The sequence below is a fragment of the Mastigoproctus giganteus genome, chromosome 5 (genome assembly GCF_048544385.1).
Source record: "Mastigoproctus giganteus isolate SK-2022 chromosome 5, ASM4854438v1, whole genome shotgun sequence".
NCBI classification, from domain to species: Eukaryota; Metazoa; Arthropoda; class Arachnida; order Uropygi; family Thelyphonidae; genus Mastigoproctus; species Mastigoproctus giganteus.
This window is the reverse complement of record NC_143579.1, coordinates 3,227,293-3,243,115: the sequence shown is the minus strand read 5'-3', so window position 1 is coordinate 3,243,115 and position 15,823 is coordinate 3,227,293. Positions and strand designations below refer to the sequence as shown.

At 38.0% G+C, this 15,823-nt stretch overlaps 1 protein-coding gene across 1 annotated transcript in view; it reads right to left on the bottom strand.

Moving 5' to 3' along the window:
- Positions 1 to 279: 279 nt before the first annotated feature.
- Positions 280 to 15,823, bottom strand: part of sea (mitochondrial citrate transporter scheggia) — a 109,466-nt gene continuing 93,922 nt past the window's right edge. The window contains exon 6 of the mRNA XM_090373046.1: positions 280 to 906. Within this exon, the coding sequence (XP_090229172.1) occupies positions 792 to 906 (115 nt within the window). The 3' untranslated portion in view covers positions 280 to 791. The remainder of the gene's footprint in view (positions 907 to 15,823) is intronic.

Below are 15,823 nucleotides of genomic sequence, written 5' to 3'. Positions count from 1 at the left end.
GGGCTGTCCTAAGAAAACTATTGATTTATTCATTACTTCAGAAAAGGCAGTTTATATCTAATTGATCAAATTTTATAATTTGATAAACTTGCAAATAAAAAAAATGTTGGGATACTTTATGATGATAGTTAAATAATCAAGTATCTCAATTTCAAAAAAAAAAAAAAAAAAAAATTAAAGTTTTGACTGGTTAATAATCCATTCTTTAGTGATGTGGTGAAATTGTATATAAAACATCTTAAATTTAATTCATTCTTCTTAATTAATGCACAAAGGATACAAACATTTATAACTGTTTATTGTTATTTCAACTACAAAAATAAGTTGATGTCAGTATGAAATATCCGACGTGGACAACTCCACGAATGGAGGAATTTTTCAGTTATCAAATGTACTGTGTACAAGAGGAAGGTCAAAAGCTTCACATTGGGGGGCAGGGGGAATAAACAATATTTGAGCTCATAATCCATAGATCTATTTTACAATATCCACAAAGTAAGTACAACAGAAATACTCAGTATTTTGGATTTTTTTTAATACCAATGAATATAGTATAATTCATAACAACATAACATTGTCTTAACAAGCATAAACAAACTTTGTATCAAAAGCAACTAATGTTCAACAAAACTTACAGTTTACGACCAATGGGTACATAAATCAACAAGAATACCATCACTATTCAGCAACAAAAATACTGCTAAACAAGATTTACTAGGTATGCTTACCATTAACACCTTAAAAAACTACAATCACTATGCTATTAAAAAGCTCTTGCAAGTTATTTACTGTTATTCGGTTTTCCACACTTGATTGAAAAGATCCATGAACGAATCATAAATCATGAAAGTGATAGCCACATCTAAACATACCCTGCTCAGCCGAGGAATGGTCCCTTTGTAAAATCTGAAAGTAAAACAAATAGATTAATTCAACATCACTAAATGTACCCAATATACAATTAAAATCTAAATTTAATAAAATAAAAACAGGTTACCTACATTAATGATAAAGTAAAGTAATATTGAGAAGTGGAGATGGTCATTCTTGGCAGTGACAGAAAAAAAAAGGGATCTGTATGATAGTGTTCAATATTTAGAAGACATCTTCAAATCTCTTTCAATGCAAGTTGGGGATTTACAACACAGTTAAAATAAAACTTTGATATTTAAATTAAAATTATTAATTTCCTTAACACACTTGGGTACTTTTGATTCTGACATAAATAACACTGAAAATTTTTCTTTTTATGGAACTGTATAATTCTTAGCAACACATTATCAGTTCAGAATAGAGTGACCCAGTTTTCAACGCTTTGCTACAAAACGTTTCTTTTCTGGATGAGATTTGGGATCGCATCTCAATATTTATTGGTCAGACCAAAACAAGCTGGCTGGATGTATAAATCATTAACAAGTATGTTATGAAAATTAACATGCCAAAAATTTAAAAAAAATTCAAAATTTTAAACGTTTAATATTTACGCATCAGCTTTTATCATTCCTATTTGCAGTAATTTTCAATTTCAAACTAGATCTATCAAATATGACAATAAAAGGCTTTTGCATTTCTGGTGCTGGAAAAATCACAGATGTAAGTTCATCAGAGCTCACTAAGAAAAATTAGAATGATGGCTGCCATCTTTATTTTCATAGAATACACTTCTTTTCTTTCTCTTCCATCTTATAAGTGGTCTTAGTGATGCAGCTGTCAATATTGTTTAAGAAAATCAGAAACAGTGGTCAAAGAACCTCGAGAGGCATCACTTCTGACATTACACCAATATGAAGAATATCCATTAATCACAAACCCTCTGCTTCCATGTTAAAATCTATTCAGTAATCCAAAAATATTCCAGCTTATAACCTCTTGTGAAGAAACAAATTTGAAAAAACATTTGGATTTTAGCCTTGCTAAAATCCAAATAAACTATGTCAGAATTGTTCCCTGCATCCAGCTCCTGAGCAACTGTCAGAATTAAATATGATTTTTTTGTTAAAAAAAAAATTCTTCAAAATGACGTCATTTCTATCTAAATGTCCCTGGATTGTACTCTTAATCATTGTCTAAGTTTTCTCTACTATTTAATTCAAACTGACCAGTCTGTAGTTACTTCACTCTTAGTGTTCACCAACACGTGTGTTGGTACACTGGTACTTTTCCAACTAGAGGAATATCTCCTGGGTCCAAAGATGCAACCATAATTAATTTCAATGGTTCAATACACTCTCTGGCTGCCTCCTTCAAAATTACTGGATAGTTTTAGCATTAGTAGAGGCATATGATGAAAGAAAGCAAGCTTATTCAGCATCAGGAAAAAAAAAAAAAAAAAAAACAACACAACACCACTTCCATTGCACCCCTCCATTCGTTCGAAATACCTGTCCAGCTGAGCCTTAAATTTGTTTAGGCTATCAACTTTAACAACAAGTGATGGGGCTTAGAGGGGAACAGGTATCCTGTGTGTTATCAGACACTCAGCCTAAAACACTGATGGATCCAATATCTCTCTGTTACAGAAGATTCAGGAGAAGTCCGGTTGGCCTGCCTCCCTAAAATCCACTCATGCACACCTTCTCGATGGTAAGCCCTGTTACGTCACTTAGGTGGCAACGAACGTGTAGAGTGGTTTCTTCAAGACGCCTGGTCAGAGTGAAGAGGAAAAGACCAAACCCTCCAGTATATGACAGCACGACAAAACAAATGGCCCTCAGTCCCCAACAGCTTTCACTCTCCCTCTTACAGCAGTGAGAGGATCAGAGTGGAAGCAGAGGGTGCTAAGAATCTCTGGGTACGACCAGGCTGCCATGCACGGAAACTGAACTTGGCCTGTTATAACGTAAGATCACTCATCGGTGAAGACTGGATATTAGAGCTGGAAAAGGAATTAGAAAATGTGAATTGGAATATCATCGGTTTGGCTGAAATAAGAAGAAGAAATTAATCACTTATAAGTTTATCAAGTGGAAATCTGCTGTACACCAATGGAAACAGTGAAAGGAGTGAAGGTGGAGTTGGGTTTCTGGTCCATAAAAATTTTAAAAACAACATTTTGGAATTCAAAAGTACATCACCTGTCAAGACTACTACTCAAGATTTCTAAGAGGTACAAGCTAAAGATTATAATGATTTATGCACCAACATCGAGCCACAATGATGAAGAGGTTAAAGAAATGTACACTGAAATTGAGTCTTCTAGATGAACAGAAAACCCACTACACTATTATAATGGGGGACTTCAATGCTAAGGTTGGAAAAAGGCAAAACAGTGCAGAAAGAGGAACAATAGGAAATTTTGGAATTGGTGAAAGAAATAAAAGAGGTGAAAGACTTGTAGAATTTGCAGAATCTCAAGGACTGTCAGTAATGAACACTTTTTTCAAGAAAAGGGTGAACAGAAAGTGGACATGGAAGAGTCCAAATGGATTAACAACTAATGAAATAGACTTCACCCTCACTAACAGAAGATATATTGTGAATGATGTTACCGTTCTGAATAAGGTAAATGTTGGAAGTGATCACAGAATGGTAAGATATACACTTGATATAGATGTAGGAAAAGGAAAGAAAAAACTGACTCAAGTAAATAATACAAAGGTCTTTGAGATAACACAGGAAGAGAAAAAGCAGTATATACCGGAACTTAAGAACAAGTTTGAGCTTCTGCAGACTGCTCAGGACCAAGACATCGACGAGGAATATTACAACTTTCTGAAAGTGATAAAGCCCAAGAAACCTATAGGGAAAAAGAAATCCAAAGAAGAAAAAATTTAGTCAAGAAACACTTGTCACGATGAATCAAAGATGACAAATGAAGAACAAGAAAAACACTGACAGCGAGAAAATTGAGTATACTGAGTTATGCAAAGCCATTAGAAAGAAACTCAGAGAGGACATAAGAAGATTTAACACAAGAAAAGTAGAAAAAACATTGAGCGAAAACAAAGGATTTAAATGAGCAGCCATGAGCAGTAATACAGAAAGACAAATGATACTGAAACTGAAGAATAGCGATGGTGTACTTATAAACAGCAGAGAAGGCATAATTCAAATAGCAGAAAACTACTACTAAACAATTATACAAGGAGCGAGGGAATGATGGGGAAGATGGATCGCAAAGTAGCAATACATACGACATTAAGGCTGCCGTAGCCTAGTGGTCAGGCGTGCGGGGGCATAAGTACACCTGCCTTGAGTGACCGGGGTTCAAGCCCGTGACTGCTGAATATGGTGCTGTTTTTTGTAATCTGTCTATCTTGTGAACTCCTCTGACCGTTTGGTCGTCGCAGAGTATAAACAGAAAATTTATTTATTTATACCTGATGTTCTTCCTGATGAGGTAGAACATGCATTGAAGAAAATGAAGAATCAGAAAGCCCCGGGGGAAGATGAAGTTACTGTAGAGTTGTTAAAATTGGGAGGAAGAGACATAACACAAAAACTGGCAAGGCTCTTCACAAAGTGCATTAGAAAAGGTGTGATGCCTAAGCAGTGGAATAATGTAATCATAGTTTTGCCACATAATAAAGGAGATAAATCAGAAATTGGAAATTATAGATGAATTAACTTGTTATCCCACATCTACAAGTTGTTCACAAGGGTCATTACTAACAGATTAGAAAGAATACTTGATGAGAATCAACCGAAAGAGCAAGCTGGCTTTAGGACAGGATTCTCAACTATGGATCACCTTCACGTCACAGCTAATGGAGAAAGCAAATGAATATAAAACACCATTATGCCTGGCATTTGTGGATTATGAAAAGGCATTTGACTCCATACAGCATAAGGCAATGTTTCGGGTACTGGAAAGACAAGGCATAGATACCCCATATATTATAATTTTGAAGAAAATATATGAGAGTGCTACCTCCTTTATTAGACTAGACAAAGACAGTACGAAATTTAAAATCGACAAAGGAGTTCGACAAGGAGACACAATATCTCCAAAGCTGTTTACTGCTGCTCTTGAGGAAGCTTTCAGATTAGACTGGTCGCAGAAAGGAGGCAATGTGAACGGAGAGTACCTAAACCATTTACGATTTGCAGATGACATTGTGGTCATAAGCCACGATCCCAAAGAATTACAGGAAAATCTTAATCAGTTATGCACAGTTAGTAAGGATTTTGGACTAAAGATGAATATGGCTAAAACAAAAGTAATGACGAACAAGTATGCCACAGAAATGTAAATAATGATTGAAGGAGCAGTAATTGAAAAGGAGTCATATACTTATCTGGGACAAGTTATTAGCTGTAATAATGATAAATGGCTGGAAGTCAAGAGAAGAATAAATTTTGGATGGATAGCATTCAGGAAATATAGTCACATACTGAAGAGCAATATCCCAGTTTGTCTGAAACGTAAAATAATGAACCAATGTATACTCCCCACCATGACTTATGGAAGTGAAACTTGGGCACTCACCAAAAGAATGGAACAGAAGCTGAGAACTATACAGCGAAGAATGGAACGAATTATATTGGGAATCAGACTGTTAGATAAGAAGAGAAACACATGGATTAGGCAGCAAACTCAAGTAAAGGACATTCTTATCAAAACTAAAGAACTAAAATGGTCTTGGGCAGGACACACAGCTCGAAGACATGCCAGATGGACTAAGAAAATAACAGGATGGTATCCAAGAGGAGTTAGAAGAAAATCTGGAAGACAAAGGCAGAGATGGATAGATAAATTCATGAGTTTTTGGGTAGTAAATGGATGGCCAGTGCTCAAAACAGAAGGAAATAGAAAGTTGCTGGAGAGGCCTTCATCCTGCAGTAGATTGAAAATGGGTGATGATGATGATAATGGAAGTCTGTTCCACCAACCAACTACCTGCTGGCTAAAGGCAAATTTCCGCACATATATCCTACATCTGTCTTTCCTCAATTTGAATTTATGCCATCTCAGGTGATTATTCTGAGCAAGAGGGAGAATCCCATTGGTATTAAGCATGCTCAAACCATTCAACACTTTATACACCTCTATCAGATCAACTTGCCGGTGCCTAGTCTCCAGATGCTGTAATTTGCAAAACTGAAGGTTTTCTTCATAAGAGCAAACCTTTGTTATATTCACTAATCTTATTGCCCTTCTCTGTACTCGTTCCAGCAGCTCTACATCCTTCTTGATATGAGGCCCCCAGACCTGTATACAGTACTCAACGTGTGGCCTAACCATTGCCTCATACAAGGGAATAATCACCTCCTCATTCCTGCTAGAAAAATTCCTGTATATCATTTACAAGACACCATGAGCTACTCTTGCAGCCCATCTGCACTGCTCAGAGAACTTCATATATCTGCCTGCACAATTACCCCAGGTCCTGTTCATTCTCTACCATTGTCAGTGTAGTACCGCAGAGACAATCCGTTGCTCTGGGGTTGCTCAACCTTTCCAGATCCTGTTGCAGCAGCATAGCGTCAGTAGTGTCCTTAAAACCCTGCCAACCTTTGTATCGTCTGCAAACTTGGACATTAAGCTTGATATACCATCATCAATATTATTTATAAATACAGAAAACAATAATGGACCCAACACTGAACCCTGAGGGACTCCACTAATAACATTAGTCCACGATGAGCAATGGTCATTGATTACAACTGTGTGTCTTCTCCCCTTCAACCACCATTTTATCCATAGCAACAATTTGCCTCCGATGCCACACTGCTCCAATTTGTGCAGCAGTCTTCCATGTGCAACAGTATCAAAAGCCTTTCTAAGATCCAAGTATATAATATAAAAGTTATTCCCTGCGTACAGCTCTTTTGTGACTGCATCATAGTATCCAATCAAATTGGTCAGGCAAGACTTCCACTTAACAAAACCATGCTGTGTCCGAGCAATAACTGAAGTCTTGTCTAGATAATCCTGCAGTGCTTCTTTAACCAGTGCCTCAATTAATTTTCCCGGAACAGAAGTTAAACTCACAGGTCTATAATTACTTGTGTCAGCCTTTGTCCACCTTTGTGAATTGGGGTCACATTTGCACATCTCCAGTCGTTTGCTTACTTTCCCTGAGTCCAATGAACCTCTCATAATTATGGCTAAGGGTTTGCTTACTTGCTTTGCTGCCTCCTTTAATATAACTGGATAGATCCCATCCACCCCAGCTGCCTTTGTGTTTATCTTCAACAATTTCTCCTTGACTTTACTCTCAGTTATTACAAGATTATCTAGCTTACTGCCAGAGCCGAATACACCTCTGGCATTCCCCTCGCTGAATAACTCCTCATGTGTGAATGTCGATGCAAAATATTCATTTAGTTTATTAGCTACCTGAGCAAGAGCAACAACAGTTGAACCATCGATACCAAATGGAGCAATCTGATTCATCCCCCTTCCTTCTAGAGTTTACATAAGTAAAGAACTCTTTGCATCCTTTGTCAAAGATTTCTCATGATCTGTCTTTGCCTGCCTAACCTCCTTTGTGACTTGGTTACAAACCAGTTTATATCTATCATAGGCTTCTCTATCACGTGTTAACTTAAAGGTATCCCATGCATTTTTCTTCTCTGCCATGTGTCTCATTAGTTCATCTGACATCCATTTAGGCCTAAACATTAAACAATATTTCTTAGTTGGTATGTAAAGCCTAATAGCTTCCAAGATAAGTTCTTTGAATGCTTCCCATTTTGAATTTGCTGTTGGTAACATTATCAGTTGGTCCCACTGTATAGAATTTAAATACTGTCTCAGACCATCGTAGTCACTTTTACGAAAGCAATAACCCTTCCCTTTACCCCTGATGGTAGTTACCTCTTTGAGTAAATCCCACTTCAGCACACTGATCACTGCCATCTAGTGGTTCCTTTATCTGCAGATTCTTAATGCATGAAGAATCACTACTGATAATCAAATCAAGAGTATTACTCCCTCTGTTTGTCTCACGAACATGCTGATGTAGAAAACAATCATCCAATAAATCCGCAAAAGCCTTGCTAGTGTTTTTTTTTTTTTTTTTTATGTAAACCCAAAACACAAGAGGTATTAGAACGTATAGTACTTAGTACCGTGCCTGGATTGGAGATTGAGAAGACAAAAGAAGATATTTGTTGACATTGGACTTGAACTTATGTAGACTGTAATTTTCAGGAAATACGTATGAAGGAAGGTTGTTCCAGAAAACGGCAGTTGAATGAATAAACGAGGAAGATGAAAAGTTGGTTCTGTGAGTTTGGAGTTGGACAGTAAATGGCTGGTGGCGGCACGTGTTTGGATTGTTTTGAAAGAGACAGCGGGAATTATAGAAAGCAATTCAGAAGAACAGTGCCCATGGAAGTATCTGTAGAAGAGGCATGCCGCCGAAACAGTACGTTTATGAGACAGCGAGTGGAGAGACTTTGTTAAAGATGAATCATTAATTAGCCTAACTGCCCTCTTCTGAATGGAATCAAGAAGCATGAGGTTTTGGGAGCACCACCCCAGATGTGGGAACAATATTCCATGGTAGGGCGGATTTGCGATTTATACAGAGTGAGCAGCTGTTTGTGAGAAAACCAACGCCGAGAGCAAAAGAGAAAACCAAGTTATTTAGATGAAGAGGAAGCAATATTTGTAATATGCTTGTGACTAAGAGAGATTAGAAGTCAGGGTAACCAAGAGAGATTAGAAGTCAGGGTAACCAAGAGAGATTAGAAGTCAGGGTAATCCCCAAAAGAGATATCATTTTGCCCAGAAATTAGAGTGTCACTAAAGATAAGCATAGGAGCAGAAGAATCCTTTTTGCGAGATATAAGACAAGACTGAGTTTTAGAAGGGTTGAAATCAACTAAGTTGTCTTTGCCCCACTGGAGAATTACCTGAAGATTGGCATTTAAGGAATTCGTAGCAGATATTTGAGAAGTTGAAGCTGATTGAGCAGGGCAAGATTTCTCAAAATGGAAAGTGGAATGAAATGTACTATCATCGGAAAACTATGGATAGGATTTCCAGTCAATGGAAGAAGGTCATTAATATACAAGAGGAAAAGAGTGGGGAAAAGAACTGAACCTTGGGCGACACCGGCATTAGTGGAGAAGTTAAAAGACAGAGACCCATCTACCATCACCCTCAGTGAGCGATCAGAGAGAAAACTGGATAACCAATTACAAAAAACAGTTGGCAAACCATAAGTTAGAAGCTTGTTTAGAAGACCTTTATGCCAAACACGATTGAAAGCCTTTGAGATGTCAAGAGCAACTACTTGTGTTTCACCGAACCTTTCCATTGAATTAGTCCATTAATGGGTAACATAAGCCAGAATATCACCAGTGGCTCGACACTTACGGAATCAATACTGGCGATCGTTGATCAGATGGAAGATTTCTAGGTAGTTTAAGAGTTGGCAGTTAATTGATTTCTCCATTAGTTTAGAAAGAGTAGAAGTAATTGCAATGGGACAATAATTGGATGGGAGGGATGTGTGACCCTTTTTAGGAACTGGCTGGATAAGAGCAAATTTGCAAGCAGAAGGATAAACACCTTTGGAATACGAAAGTGAAAAAAGGTGGCAAAGAATAGGAGTAAGTTCAGGAGCACAGGTTTTGAGAACAAGTGGAGAAATACCATCGGGACCTGGAGCCTTCTTAGCATCAAGTTTCGTCAAAATCCTTCTGACATCTTTTTGACGGAAGACCACAGGGGGCATTGAATGGAGCGTGTTGGGAATGGTGGGAGGTGTTTTACCAAGATCATTAATACATGAGTTGGAAGGAAAATGGGATGCTAGTAGGTCAGCTTTATCATTTGCTGAAGTGACAACAGAACCATCTGGTTTGGACAGAGGTGGGAGCAGAGATGGACAAAAGTTGCGGCCAATAGCTTTGACAAGAGACCAGAATGCTCGGCTACCATTAGGGCAAGAAGCAAGTTTTCTACTCTTAGCCTGTTCAAACTCTAGTTTGGACTGATTAATAACTGCTTTACAATTGTTGCGAGCTTTGGTGTAGGCAGAAAATGAAACTGAAGAATTAGAAACAAGCCAATTACGATATGCAACGTTCTTCTCTTGGACAGCCTTAGCACATTTATTGGAAAACCAAGGTTTAGATAAAGGACGAGATTTTAAAGTGGAGTGTGGGATAAAGGATTGCATTCCTGCAAGAATAATTTCACTGACACGACCTGAGCAAACGTTTACATCAGGAGTTTTGAAACAGTAATCTGACCTAGGAAAAGAAGTCTCGCAGGTCATCCCATTTTGCATTCTTGTAATGACAAACAACACGAGGTTGGGAATAGCCATGAGATAAAGGTTCCATTGGAGAAGAGATAATCACCAAGTTGTAATCTGAAGTGCCTAAAGGACTTCTCACTTCGACTGTTTACTTAGAAAGGTTGTTTGTGATAAAAGGATCAAGCGTATTGGCTGTATGATTAGGATTGTCCGGAATTCTTGTAGGTAAATGAACAATCTGTGCAAGGTCATTTGTAATTGCAAAAGCCTCAGCACCTCGACCAGCTGGGTCGGTGTGACTAGAAAATGGAAGCCAGCTGGAGTTGTGAACATTAAAAATCATCAAGGAAAATTACCTCACTGTTAGAAAAGTTGGACTGCAGAAAGTCAAGTTGCAAAGAGAGGAAGTCAAAGAGCTCCAAGTGATTAGTGGAGTTGGGAGAACGGTAGAGACAACAGATGAATTTGACACGATGAGGTAGAGAGATTTTAAACCAGAGAAAATCAAAGAGAGAAGATTTCAAATTGCCAAGTCTCTGACAGGACCAACCCACTAATTCCAGTCAATATCTGGGAAATTAAAATCCCCCATTATAAGACTCTCTGATTTACTGGCCCCCTCTATTTCCCTGTACAGTTTCTTGTTATACTCCTCACAGTCATTAGGCCTATAGCACACTCCTACTCTCAATTTTGATCTCACAATGCTTATGTCACACCAAACTGACTCTTCACTGCACTGTCCAGCGATGTTGACTGGCTTCACTTCCTTGGATTTTATGTGTTTCTTAACTAATAGCATAACCCCTCCTCCCTTCCTATCCTTTTTGCAGACGTTGTACTCTCCCAAATCCAGTTCTCCATTCCTTATACCTGTGTGACACCACGTCTCTGATATCCCAACAGTATCTGCCTTTGATGTTTTGAGCAATACCTCAAATTCATCAAATTTATTTACCAAACTCCTAGCATTGGTGTACATGCAAGTATACATGCACCTGTTCCTATTCTTTGCTACCCTAACACAACCCATGTGTTTACTTGTACAGCAATGACTCCCAGCAGTCTCTGAAATATCTTGCATCTGGTTTTCTAAGCTTCTGTTCATTCCAATAGAAGCAGTGCAAGAATCGTTGTAAGGAAGAATTGCAAGAATAGGTTGTAAGGAAGGCCCATGGTTTCCTATCGATGATTTATCAAACAATTGCTAATAGAGATAAGGACGTCATAATCCCATTATACAGGTGATTCAAGAGGAACAGTAAATATTTTCGGAGGTTAAGGTATCGATTGTTCTGAGTAAAAAAGTTCATATAAACGTGTCTAATTCTCAATGGATATGGATTTACAGTTGTTTGAAACTGGTGTGCACAGCTTCCTCAGTCAGATGTGACCAAGAAGCAGTTATGACGCTGTTTGGTGTTAGAAGTGTTGTTAACAATGCCAAAATCTTTACACATGCTTGATATGGTGTTTGACAACAGTTTTTGTGGTGCAAGTGCTACTGCTGCTTGTAGAGAATGCCGTCAACGGTTACCTAACTGCAGAATACTGAATTTAAGAGCATTTACTAGTGTGTACACCAAACTGCGTGAGACTGGCACTGTTCTCACTGCTCATATTTCTTCTGAATGTGCAAATGAACAAAATGTGGATGAAATAGAACATAAGAAGAATTTCTATGCATGTCAGTGTTCCACAGACAAGGGTAGGGCAAACATTACATGAGCACAGCTTGTATACATTTCACATACAGCAGGTGCAACACCTTCAACCAGGGGACTATGCCTGATGATTGAAATTTTGTCAGTGGGTAAATGGTAATCACCGATTAATTCCATTAATACTATTCAGTAATGAAGCTACTTTCACCCGTGATAGTATCAACACCACCCGTAACTGTCATAGGTGGTCAGACGAAAATCCACATGCCACTCTACGAACAAATTTTCAACATTGTTTTTCTCTAAACATGTGGTGAGAATCATCAACAATCAGTTGATTGGGCCTATTGTGTTACAAAATAGTCTTACAGGGCCATTTACCTAGAATTTCTGCAAATCCAACTTCCACTACTATTGGAGGATGTTCTGTTGGCTACAAGAATTGATGTACTTTCAGCATGACAGAGCTCCTGCACATTATATCCATCTAATGATACAATATCTAAATCGAACTTTCCCTGAACGATGGATTGGCCGCAGTGGTCCTGTTCATTGGCCACCAAGGTCTCCAGACCTCACTCAGATTTTTGTTTGTGGGAATGGATGAAAAGTGCAGTATACAAAGAAATGGTGAACACAAGAGATAAATTGCTCACTCACATTTTGGATACTGCTGTCCTCATAAAGGAATGCCAAGATGACTTCAGAAGAACAATGTCGTATTACCACAAGAGTTGAGGTTGGCGATGGGATTTTCGAACATTTATTGTGAACTGTAAAAAATTTGTCCATTATTTGTGTTTTGTATCATTCAAAAAGTCAATAAATACAAACAATGTAATTTATTGTTCTTTAATACCTCGCATAATGGCTTTTTGCATGCCAGTTTCAAACAGCTGTACCTCCGTATCCATTGAGAATTGGACACGTTTATATGAGCTTTGTTTTTACTCAGAATAATTGATACTATAACCTCACAAAATATTTACTATTCCTCCTGAATCACCCTGTATAAGGCTATTGTATGACCACACTTGGAATACTGTGTTCAAGTATGGAGACCACACCTAAAGAAAGATATTGTGCTTCTTGAAAGGATCCAAAGGTGGGTAACACCTATACAATATGACCTAGCTCGTGACATTTTTTCAGCATGGTCCTATATTTATCTAACAAGTTGTCAGGTCGTGTTTGTTTAATATCGTTAGTCCCCAATGAATAATAATGCTCTCTTCTCTTTATCCCCCTTAAAATCTGACAATCCGTTGGTAACACTATCATTTGTTACTCCCTGCAGACACTCTCTGGTACTGATCCACCTATCTTTATTATAAAAAATGCCTGGTGAGATTGGCAAAAGGGTGGCCATATGAGGAAAGACTTGGAATATGCAGGTTGCAGAGCTTGGAAACTAGGCACCTTAGAGGAGACCTTGATTGAGGTGTTTAAAGCATAAGTAAAATGAATTTAGAGGCATAAGTAAAATGAATGACGACGAAATTTTCATGGTTATAAATGATTCTACAACTAGGGACCATAATTTCAAGTTGGGGAGGGGAGATGTTTAGACTGGATTGAAGGAAGTTTTATTTTAGCCAGCAAGATATAAATTACTGGAATAAGTTACCTACATGGGTGGTAGAGGCTGACAGTCTTTCAAAGGTCAGCTGGATAATTACCTACTGGAGGAAGGACACGCATAGGTCGTCTGTTTCCTTTTCTCTTATTATTTATTTTTTAATGTTTTCTTCTTATTTAATTTTTTATTTATTTTTTTTTATTGATATTTTATTTTATAATTTGACTGGTGCAGCATAAGCCATAGACCATGTGGCCATTGCTAATACTAATACAAATATGAATTATTGTGATGTGTGTGCAAGCAATGATTTGATTTGATTTGTTTTTTTATGGCGCATTGGGTGCAAGCAATACTTTGACCCATATCACAATTAGCAGTTTCCTGAACCATTAGGGTATCCTTGGTGATATTGGCAAAAATCCTTGTGCCACCTTTGTCAAATAAATACCATTCTTACAAAATAAATTTCTTGTACCTATAACTGCAAGCAATGCTGATAAAAATTTTCCTCCAAGAACCTTGCACACTCCCTTGAGACTACTGTTAATCCACAAGACTTTCAGCATATAATACCTCCTATCATGTTTGGGCAGAATAGCAGACACCTATACAATCTGACCTAGCTCGTGACATTTTTTCAGCATGGTCCTATATTTATCTAACAAGTTGTCAGGTCGTGTTTGTTTAATATCGTTAGTCCCCAATGAATAATAATGCTCTTCTCTTTATCCCCCTTAAAATCTGACAATCTGTTGGTAACATTATCATTTGTTACTCCCTGCAGACACTCTCTGGTACTGATCCACCTATCTTTATTATAAAAAAAAAATGTTACCCATTTCTCTAACAATAGAATCTCCCAATAAAACTAAATTTCAATAAAATCTCTGGTTAAAGAAGCATTGCAGGATCATCTAGACAAGACTGCAGTAATAGTTAAGACACAGCATACGCTTGTTAAAGGGAGATCTTGTCTGACCAATTTGATCAGATCCTATGATGTGGTCAAGAAGGAACTGAATGCCAAAAATAATTTTGATATCATATACTTGGATTTCAGGAAAGCTTTTGATACTGTTGCGCATGGAAGACTGGTGTACAAATTGGAGAGGAATGGCATTAAGGGTAAGTTGCTACAATGGATAAAGGGATGGTGGAGTGGGAGATGACAGAGAGTGGTACTCAATGGACACTGCTCTTTGTGGACAAATGTTATTAGTGGAGTTCTCCAGGGTTTGGTGTTGGGCCCATTGTTGTTTTTATATTTATCAATGATATTGTTGAAGGTATATCAGGTTTAATGTCCAAGTTTGCAGATGATACAAAGGTTGCCAGGGTTGTTTAACGACAGAAAAGACAGTATGCTACTCCAACTGGATCTAGATAAGTTGGGCAAATGGGCTGAGAAGTGGCAACTGAAGTTTAACATTGACAAATGCAAAGTACTGCATATGGGTAGCAATAACCAAAGAGAAACATACCAACTGTGTGATACTACACTTGGGGAAGTGGAAAAGACCTGGGGGTAATTGTGCAATCAAATATGAAGTTTGCTGAGCAGTGTAGACGGGTTGCCAGGGCAGGTCATGGAGTCTTGTCGATGATATATACGAATGTTGCCAGCAGACACAGGGAGGTGATTATCCCATTATACAAGGCAATGGTCAGGCCACACTTAGAGTACTGTGTACAGGTCTGCAGGCCTCATTTCTGGAAGGATGTAGAGTTGCTAGAACAAATAGAAGGAAGGGCAACAAGATTGGTGGGGGGACCCAAGGATGCCCTTACCAAGAAAGGCTTAAGGCAGTGCCTGGAGAGTAGGCTCCTGCAAGATGATCTGATTGAGGTGTATAAGGTCTTGAATGGGTTGAGCAAGCTGAATGCTGATGAGATTCTTTCTCTTGCTCAGACTAAGAACCTGAGGGGGCACAGTTTCAGATTGAGGAAAGATAGTTGTAGAATAGATATGCAGAAATTTGCCTTTAGCAATGATATAACCTTTAGACAGCTTGGGTAGTTGATTCGTGGAACAGACTTCCATCTTTTGTTGTGGAAGTAAAATAGCCTAAATAAATTTAAGTCTGAGCTGGACAGGAATTTGGAACAAATAGAGGGGTGAAATGGGTGTTTTTTTTTTTTTTTCTTGGCTGATGCTGCATAAGCTTGCTTTCTTGCATCATGTACCTCTAATGCTAATTGCTAAATTTTCACCATTATAAATTATTCTAGAACTTGAAGGCCATAAATTCAAATTATTGAGTAAGAGTTTCAGACTGTATTGTAGGGAGTTTTCTTTTAGCTAGTGAAGTTGTTAATTATTGGAATAAGTTGCCTTTGTGGGTGGTTTTGGCCGACAGTTTGGAGGAATTCAAAGCTTAGCTGGATAGATACCTATGTGAAGAGGGAGTCAAATAGTG